Genomic DNA, 9,624 nt, shown 5'->3' with positions numbered 1-9,624 from the left:
TGGACTCGCACTTCAAGTTCTTAGAAAAACGAGTCGGGGAGAAGCAGATGAACGAGAGAAACAGAGTTTTCTCTCTTGACGCAGCCTCAGAGTGCTTCGGGCCCAGTCTCAGTCAGGATACCAGTTATTATTTGCTGTCGCCGGCGAAAGTCGCGAGAAAGCAGAAAACGGAAAATTATTCAAGCGTGGCTCGACACAATAAGCAAAAAGGACGTCGGCGGGGTGACAGTGGTGGATGGTCTGATAGAGACGAAGAAGGGTTCGCCAGGGGGTCCAATCTAACGATTTGTATTTATGTTGGCAGTTGGCGCCCTCTGAGCAACATCTCTCTTCTTACTCCTCTTCAATTTTTTCTTTTTTTTTTCAAATGACACCGTACTCTTCTTTCATAATGCAAATTATTCTTTTTTTCCCCCTTTTGTTCCATTTACCAACATCCATTTGCACGATTTGTTCAAAAAGATGTTTGGTGATTTGTAATTAGACTGTCAACTAAATTGTGTTTTTTTCAGTAACTGAAATTGATTTTGATTAGTAGTGAAGTTTTTTACATACCTGAGCCATTAACAAACATATAATTTATCATTAAAATGACTGATTGCTTCTTTTAAAATTATTTAAAATATAGAATGAGAATTTCTCTAATGAACTTCTTATTTGAAGTACCAATCGTAAACAAAATTGTACGAAATCTGAATAAATACAGCAGTGGCTCACGTAATTAACCACACCTATTGTACTTTCACCATCTGATAGCGATATCTGGGTCCATTTTGACTCAAGCAGTAAAATCGTCATTTAATTATTCAATTTATGGCGATTAAATTAAATGCATAGCTGTTTTAATGTGGAAAATGAAAAATTTAGTCCGCTGTCTTCGGGTCAAATCTGAATAACCCTTTCATAAATGGACTAAAAATTTTGGAAAAATTGCAACTGGACGGAACCGCAGAAAAAAATAAAGGTTGTTTTTTACGACTTTTTTTATCTGGGTCTGTACTGAAATTTAAAAAATTGTATTTAAATGATTTAATGCAAGAATCAGACATTTCACCATGTAGAAAAAAATCATAAATTCCCACATAAATATTTCACAGATGTCTAAAAATTCTTTATAAGGTTTGCGATTAAAAGGACACGGGTGCACGAGATGAAGAAAATATTTCATGCGCGTGGAGATGAAATTTCGAGGATATGTTGCGGAACAGTTGCTGTACAAATTAATTTCTTTAAGTATTTCCAAATTGTCATGTCCCAGTTAACAAGATCGCATTAAACCTTAATACGAACATTTAATTGATATGTTTTAATAGTAAAGTACGGATATGCTCTCGGTTTAGTTTTTAATTTCGAGGAAGCTAGTTGGTGGTGACAAGTATCGCGTTATTTTAATAGCATAACAGTAACAGTTTTACGTATTTAAAGTTCTGCCAGTCGCAAGGACAGTCCATTCAGTTCCCAAATAAACAGGGAACGTAAAGTTCGCCAAGGGTGCTCGAAGTGTTCCGATTGGCCTAGTTCACCACGGTTCGAGTACTGCACTTTCAATTTATGCGCAGCTCTTTAAATTTTTGCAGTAAGTCAATAAACCAGTGACGTTTCTCTACTTAACTTCTTCAGCGTAAAGTAATTACGGAACATGATTTTAAATGTATAAATCGCGAAACGTTTGCACGGTTCCTTTAATTAATGGAATAATTCGTTCTTGTTTTTATGAAATGTTTATTTATCGATTTTTAAAGTGCAAATATCTGTCTAACGAAGTACTAGGTGAATACATTTTTCTAGAACTTTAATTGTAAGTGAAAATTTTATTACCACATTTCAAAAATATATTTATGCTATCAATTCTAAGTAAAATATTAATACAATGATTAAAATACTTTTGCGTTCATGTTTATTATGACGACACTGCGGATCTTCGTACACGTTAAAATTTTTCTATCTGAATGGTATTTTCATAAATATTAGGAAAACGTAGTTAACACTTACAACTAGACCGTGGATATTGGCGGCAACTAAAAATTGTTTACATGAATCATAACAAAAACGAAGCAGTTAAAAATTCTGTCTTAATAATTTTAATAAGTTGAGAATAATATAACAGCATTTTAAAATTCTTCTAACATTTCATATTTATTTTATGTACGCACTTTTCCTATAAATGCATGAATCTCGCTGGCCAGAGGTAGCATTCGTATTGAAAATTAGCGTTGGGATTTTATACGTAAAATTAGACGCGCGAAATGAGTGACGTGGTACAGCAGTTGAAGAAAATTAGGAGAAAAATATGGATAGAGAAAACGGTAGCTAGAACAGTCGGCGCGGCTCCTACAAATAAAACGATAGGGGTCTTTACGCCGATGAGATATTCCTAGCAGCTGGAAAATATTAAATGAAATTAAATTGCGTGTGGATGTGGCCTCTGCATGTCTACGTGTGGAAGTAAGCGTGGGCGGCTCAGCACGTGGGTAGACTGTCAAGAAATTTTCTCGGAAATGTTCATCTCGGTCGGCCTGCTTCTAACCTCGAAATCTATTACCTTCTCACTCGGCTTCCTTCGAGGAATCTCGCGATTTCACGATGATGCAGGGATTACAGTTCCTGAAAATCTAATATCTAAATGCGCATATAGAAGAGTCACGGTATTTCATCAATGGACTGCGGACCTTTATGCAAAATAAACATTGTCTGCATCGATTATGAGACAACGAAGTTACATAAAAATAAACAACTTCAATAGATCGTAAATAATGTAATGTTAATTTCATAATATCGTTTAAGCAATATTAGGGGTAGCCATAAGTAATCAATTATTTGCAAAGAATTTGTTTTGCCTTTAGTTCTGTACCGATCGTTGAAGAGGAAACATGTATTATTTTACAGCTTTCTAAAATATTCTAAAAAGTATACATTGTTTTACAACCCTGTAATAAAATGGCTGCGTCCGTATCTTCCGAGGACCATATTCGTCATTGCATACTTTTTCATTTTCATGCGGGATTTAATGGAACGGTGACAACAAAGAAAATTTGCGATGTTTATGGAGATGTATCAATGGTCAACAAGTGTCAACGTTGACACAATCCCTAAACCTAGCTTATCATTTAGAAAGGTGTTACTGTGCATTTGATTGGACTATGGTGGCATAATTCACTTTAAGTTGTTGAAACCTGGAAAAACCGTTACCGCTGAGTTGTATTGTCAGCAATTACAACGGCTGTATTCAGAACTATTGAAAAAGAGGGCATCTTTAGCCCACAGAAAAGGTGGAATACTGCAAATTGACAATGCTCGGCCCCATACAGCGAAACTCACTCAGGAAAAAATCAAAGAATTTGATTTTCAGATCTTCAGAGTTTCAGATCTCTGGAGCATTATTTAAGAAATAAAATATTCGTTTCTGTAGAAGATGTAAGGAGGCACCTTGAGTCAAATTTGCTTCACGAACTCTGGATTTCTATAAGAGAGGGATTGAAAATTTGCAGGAAAGATGGCAAACTGTCCTTGATAATGATGGAGATTATATAATAAATTAAGAAATAAAAACTTGAATTTAATACAAAGTTTGGTTTAGATTTCAAAATAATTGATTACTTATGGGCCTCCCTAATATTATAACATTATCTATGCAATAATCTGATATTTTCGGTTCTATTAAACTTGCTATTTAATAATAGTAATACTAATACTACTACTAATACTAATAATAATAATGTTTTGCAATTGCAATTAATGCTGATTCAACGATACTTTTATACCGATTGTAAATAAATCCCCAAGTACTATTATTACTTTTGTTACCACAGTACCACGTGCACAGGCCTGTAAATAAAGTTCCACGACTGCTATAATTATTCCAACGGCAATAACGCCGACGATAAGTATCGGACCGGCATAATTGTTCTGCAGTTTCGTTATTCACCGTGAAACTTTCGACCCGCAACTTTGTGCAACCGTTCGTGTGAGCATAATTTATTTGTTGAGCTTCCTGTTTTTCAGATGGTCATTGAACGAGAATAAACTATTCTGTAACAACGAAAGAAACCTTGTGTAAAGTATTCGGAATTGTAATAGCTATGCACGGTGACCTCCATATGCTCCTCGTAATGAGAAATTTGGAGATAAGCGCTTTAGAGGAGATTACCTTGGAGACGATGAAGAGACTAGAGTCCTGCAACTACGGGAACAAAGAAACGCTTAAAATGTTCTTATCCATGGAACCGACTATAATCGGGGAATTTTACGTTGAAGCGATGAATCGATTAATTGCGAGAATTAGTCCACTGCTCGAAGATCATAAGCGACTCTTCTCCGTGACAATGCACATTCTTATGCACCCCTTTCTTAATTTTCAGCATGCTCAAAATGACAAAGTTACGACCTGGAATACAGTTAAACGGCTAATAATGTTAAGATTGGTCCATTTTCTGTTGCTTTATAAGATAAAACGTTTTTGTGATTTAATTGAAAGAGACTAATTATATTCGTGATTTTATCTGGCGCATTTCCACGCATAGTTCAGTTATTTCGGCTCAATTAATCTTTTAAATTATTTTAATTTATTTATTTATTTGAAAAAGACATTGTTTGATTTGAGCCACCGTAATATATTCCCTGATAGTTGACGCTCGCATGAATAGAAATAATCTATTAATTTGTTATATTGAGTTGATATTAATGGCCCTTTGAGTGCACACGTGAATCAATTTAGCATGGTGTTATCATTTCATTAAATCAATTAATTATCTAATTGTTCATTGTTTTATATAATTCTGTACCATTGTTCTGTAAGCGGCTTAATGCGATTTTCATAGAAAGCAAGCCATTTGGAATGGTTTATCTCAACATGGTCAAAAACCGATATTACTTTCCCACCAATGACCCAATAGATCATGGTCGCGACTACCACCGTAAAATTATGTTATTGTGATAATAACTGAACTGCTGATCTTTACGCAAATTTATAATCGATACAGGCATAAATTTGTAGAATCTAGTGCTAGATGAAGTATCATATTCCACATTATTATTGTAGCGCTGTATATTACTGTTTATAATACACGTGTATTTTGTATGTTAGGATTATTTTTTATATTGTACCATTTTTTAGGATCGGGAGTTTTTAATATTGACTACAAAAATCACAGTAAACCGAAACAGTTTATTCAACTAACGCGAAACCGAGAAGTCAAAATTTATCATGGCAATTACTAGATTGTTGACGTTTATCATTTGAAATTACACTCATTTTTGCCACAAGTGCCGAAAATCCGCAGTCTATTAACACTAAACCTGCCGACACTCCTTGTATACCTATTCCTACAAAAAATACTGCGATGCTCTCTCCTCGATTTACAAAATTGTACTGTGTCGTACACCTTTGCGGTTTGGATGCATTTGCCATGAAACAGTATTATCAACCAGGCACGTGCGTAACTTGATAGTGTCTCAATCAATAAGCCGGTTCATTTATTTTGAGTTGGCCATGCCACATTGGGAATAGCCGTTCTTTTATACTGATTGTTTAGGTTTAGAAGAGTGAATACCATAATATCTCGTGCGGTCAAATTAACCGACCGCGGTAGGTAGGACGAGATACATATATTTCTTGGACAAAAAAAAAATAAAACGAGAAATAAATACTGAAAAATACATTGTATACATACTTTCAGTAAAGTCGTAAAGATAAATAGCGATGTGACAATGTTATATGCACGAAATTGTACGCAGAAGTTTGAAAAGGTCAATTTGACCGGCCGTGGTAGGAATAGTGTTAATAACGCATTTAATAGATTCTGTTCGAAGCGTCTTCACGAGGCAGACATGACATTCCAGTGCAGGGGGTTAACGTCCCTTGTCAATGTGTCCACACACTTGATCCACTGTCTATTTGCCCAAAGGACCGCAGTCTAATGACAACCGGGAGGCAAGTTGCCATCGTGCCGTTTCGTACATTAGACGGAATTCAATTGGCATATTAGAAACAAACTTCGGGGGTTTGTAACAATCATTCCGCGATGTACCGAACGTTGGACGCGGGCCAGTTGGAGTTTTTAAGATATTGCTCGATGTGGCTTGTACCTCGTAGCCGATATATACAGGAAGTAAAGAGGGAGAGAAGAGAGAGAGAGAGAGAGAGAGAGAGAGAGAGAGAAAAGAAACGCGAGAAAGAGAAGAGGGGCAAAGGAAAAGAGCCGAAGAAGGAACCGGGAAGATGTTCTACTATGAGGGTACCAGGCGGTAGGATGGAGAACGTCGAAAGATACATCGCTTTCAAATATTTCAACCGCAACAAAAGCCCCCCGTACTCCCGCGATCCTCAGGCCCTGCCCGTGTAACACACCGTCTATTCTTCGTCTTCTCCTGTATTTTGAGCTGTATATATCCAACCGGGGCTCAAGTAAGAAGAATTCTCCATGACGCAATGCTCTTCCGCGAGCTGTTCGCCCCGTCAGTGTAATGAGACTGCCACGGTTTTTCTATGGGAGAAAAGACCAGACAGATCCAACAAGCTCCGACGGTAGACAAATGTTGGGAGGGAGAGAGGGAGAGCGAGAGTGAGAGAGAGAGAGAGAGAGAGAGAGAGAGGGAAATACCATGTAACAATGCGCGCGGAGATTTTAGAAAACGCTCCGTGAGGATGCATTTTTATGATGAGGCCCGCGCTGAAACGGATTATAGCGTTCAATCGCTACGTTCCTGCATTGGTTCCTTCGTTTCGACACCGATCAGAAGAGAAATGAACCCTCAGGCGTAAGAATAATTTGTAGACGCCGACTGAGCATGAGGTACACGAAAAACTGAGCGTACATAAGCTACAAAAGTCTTATTTGGTCGATTTGTACATTTTAATCCTCCGTCTACTGTGCCCGAGTCATTCGTGACCCGTCGCGGCCACGAATATTCCCATAAGTTCGAGCGACCGTCGATACAAGGTGTTCGACCACAGGTGGGAGAAAATTTAAGGGGTGATTCTCTATGACAATACAAGAAGAAAATGAAGAATAAAAAATGCGATTCCAGCATAATTTTTTAGATATTAACATTTAAAAATCCGCCTAAAATGCAGCAACCCGAACAACAAAGGTGTACGTTGCGTACGTCATAGAGGCGCGCGACAGTTGTCTATCAAGGGACAGATACATCTTTACCTTGCGTGCATCGAACGCGAATTAGTTTTGCGCGATCCCGGTGCGCATATTGCATATGTGGTTTTTTTGTGAATACTTGTACTTGTGACAAAGCCTACCACTGGGTGCGAGCGAGGACCTTCTTTGATACGTGACTGTCGCGCGCCTTTATTATTATGATTTTGAATTGTTAATGACTAAAAAATAAGGCCTTTATTTTCGTCTTATATTGTCATGGAGAAGCACTCCTCAAATTTTCTTTCACCTGTAGTCAAACATCCTGTATATACTTTTATTTCGAAATAAGAAAATCGTTGTCTACTCTTCTCCTTCTTCATCCGATATACGACGAAAGCCGGTCCCGAGGCATCGTCTTATATCGAAAACTGTAGTGAAATATCAGTGTGAGAAATATTTGTGGCAATTGTCTATAAATTTTCATTAACATTTCTCCTGAAGCAAATATAGAAACATTGTCTCTTTTTTCGAGAACGATTTTACAGACATCATAAACGAATATTTCGCTTGAAATGTTGAAAATTTCGCAAAACTCTTGCGAATGACAGGGATGAATATAAAAGCATAATAGTTTTATCCATTTGATAATCCCTCGCACAAGTACCTTTATGATTTTAGGAATTGTAGAAAAGTGAAATTCGAAGCAGCTTATTTTAATCTGTTTCATAGTTCGAGTCTTAAGCAATACAGACATACTTATTTGCATACGAATTGCAGCGTAATAGCAATTCAAAGGCGCAGAATTTCAGCGACAAGGTTAATGTGTCAGTTGTCGCATTCCGTGGCCTATCTTTCCGCATTACGTCTCCGACTGTCTCAGACTCTTCAGATTTGACACTAATCTGTGCATTGACGATACAGGGACGCATTTCACCTATTGCAAATTAGACAAAGTTAGTAGTCACTGTTCTTTAGAACAGATATATTGCCATGTACCTGTTATCATATCCAATTAAAAATTTTTAAATCAGCAATTAATTTTCAGCTATTCTGTATGTTTTAAAAATCGTATGATGCAAAAGCGTCTGTAAACATTTACCTGATAATGACGAAAATTCTATTCGAATGATATTATAATTTTATACATAAAAACACGAAAAATGTTAAAAATCGTGAGTGGTCCTAGTTTTTTGGTCAAGGACTCTATATTGCAAGCTGCAAAGAAATATGAATGTAATTTCACGTACAGTGGGTGTAGAAAGTATTCGTACACTGATTAATTTCAAACAAAACTTTGTGAAATTGTTGTTTATTAACTATTTTTTTGTAAACAATGAATATTCATATACATATTCTGAGAAATTTATAGAATACATACAATGCAAAAGAATTAATTTCTTGATTAACTTACGAAAGTAACAAGGAAAAACATAGTTCTTAACATAAACATACTGTGCAAACATACGCACATTGCTGCGTAAGTACGATTGATGTCCTCAGTATGTTTGGAAACGTTATTGGCATCAATAGTATTCAAAAATTTCGAAATATTCAAAGATATTGTTGAAAAATGGGACGGAAACGTGCAGAAACTACAATAGAGGAAAGAAAAATTATTATTAACTTGCACAATCATTGTAAAAGTTTAACAGAAATTTCGCGTATTGTAAGAAGTCCTCGATCTACTATACATAGTTTAATTGGCATGTATGGGCTACGAAAAAGACTACAAAATAACTCAAGAAGTGGACGTCCACGAAAAATTAATCAATATACTGGTAGAGTTATTATTAGAATGATAAAGACAAATCCAAAAATAAGTGCAATGAAAATAGTTGAACACGTTAAAAATAGTTTAAACATTGATGTACCCGCTAGTGCGCGTGCGCAGTTTTATACGAAATCAAGAATATCACGGACGAGTGGCCCGTAAAAAATTTTTCGTAAGTGAAACGAATAGAAAGAAAAGATTGGAATTCGCAAATAATAATGTTACTACATCAGTGGTGTACTGGAATAAAGTGATCTTTACAGATGAACGCTGCACCGTTTGGAGAAAAAAAAAAAAGAATTGAAACCACAAAACTTACAACCTACAGTCAAACCCGGTGTAGGTTCAGTACTTGTTTGGGGCTGCATGAGTGCAGCTGGTGTTAGCTCATTAGAATTTATGGATGGAATAATGAATCACAAGGTCTATATTGAAACGCAATCTTGATCCCAATGCGGAGAAAATGAATATTAACGATGATTCGTTTTCATGCACGATAATGATCCGAAGCATAGTGCGTATAATACCAGAATGTGGATACTACATAATACACCGGCGTATCTAAAAACTCCCGATGTCATAGAACACCTGTGGGAACGACAAATTAGAAAACATGAAATTTCCACAAAAGAGAGCTTAAAAAATTCTCTTATGGAAGAGTGGAACAAAATCCCACAATGCATAACATCAGTCAATTTAATGCCTAGAAGAATTGCAGCAATTATGGAGGCTAAAGGACATAAGGATAATTTTTTAACGTTC

At 36.4% G+C, this 9,624-nt stretch overlaps 1 protein-coding gene across 1 annotated transcript; it reads left to right on the top strand.

Annotated features, from left to right (window-relative positions):
- The first annotated feature begins 8,251 nt into the window (after nucleotides 1-8,251).
- Nucleotides 8,252-9,309, top strand: LOC143354960 (uncharacterized). The gene is made up of 3 exons (XM_076789399.1): nucleotides 8,252-8,352; nucleotides 8,763-8,968; nucleotides 9,161-9,309. The coding sequence occupies exons 1-3, from the start codon at nucleotides 8,252-8,254 to the stop codon at nucleotides 9,307-9,309; spliced, it is 456 nt and encodes a 151-aa protein (XP_076645514.1).
- The last annotated feature ends 315 nt before the right edge of the window (nucleotides 9,310-9,624 follow it).

This window comes from Halictus rubicundus, chromosome 1, assembly GCF_050948215.1.
Source record: "Halictus rubicundus isolate RS-2024b chromosome 1, iyHalRubi1_principal, whole genome shotgun sequence".
In the NCBI taxonomy this organism is placed as follows: Eukaryota; Metazoa; Arthropoda; class Insecta; order Hymenoptera; family Halictidae; genus Halictus; species Halictus rubicundus.
Note: the sequence above shows the minus strand (reverse complement) of the source record. Positions and strands in the feature narration are given on the sequence as shown.

What these genes read in the sequence shown, in the direction of transcription:
- LOC143354960 (XM_076789399.1), top strand. Translation starts at nt 8,252, where the DNA reads ATGTTAAAAATCGTGAGTGGTCCTAGTTTTTTGGTCAAGGACTCTATA. An exon ending in ACGTACAGTGGGTGTAGAAA is followed by an intron (nt 8,353 to 8,762) that starts GTATTCGTACAC and finishes GCGTATTGTAAG; the next exon opens with AAGTCCTCGATCTACTATAC. An exon ending in AAACATTGATGTACCCGCTA is followed by an intron (nt 8,969 to 9,160) that starts GTGCGCGTGCGC and finishes AAAAAAAAAAAG; the next exon opens with AATTGAAACCACAAAACTTA.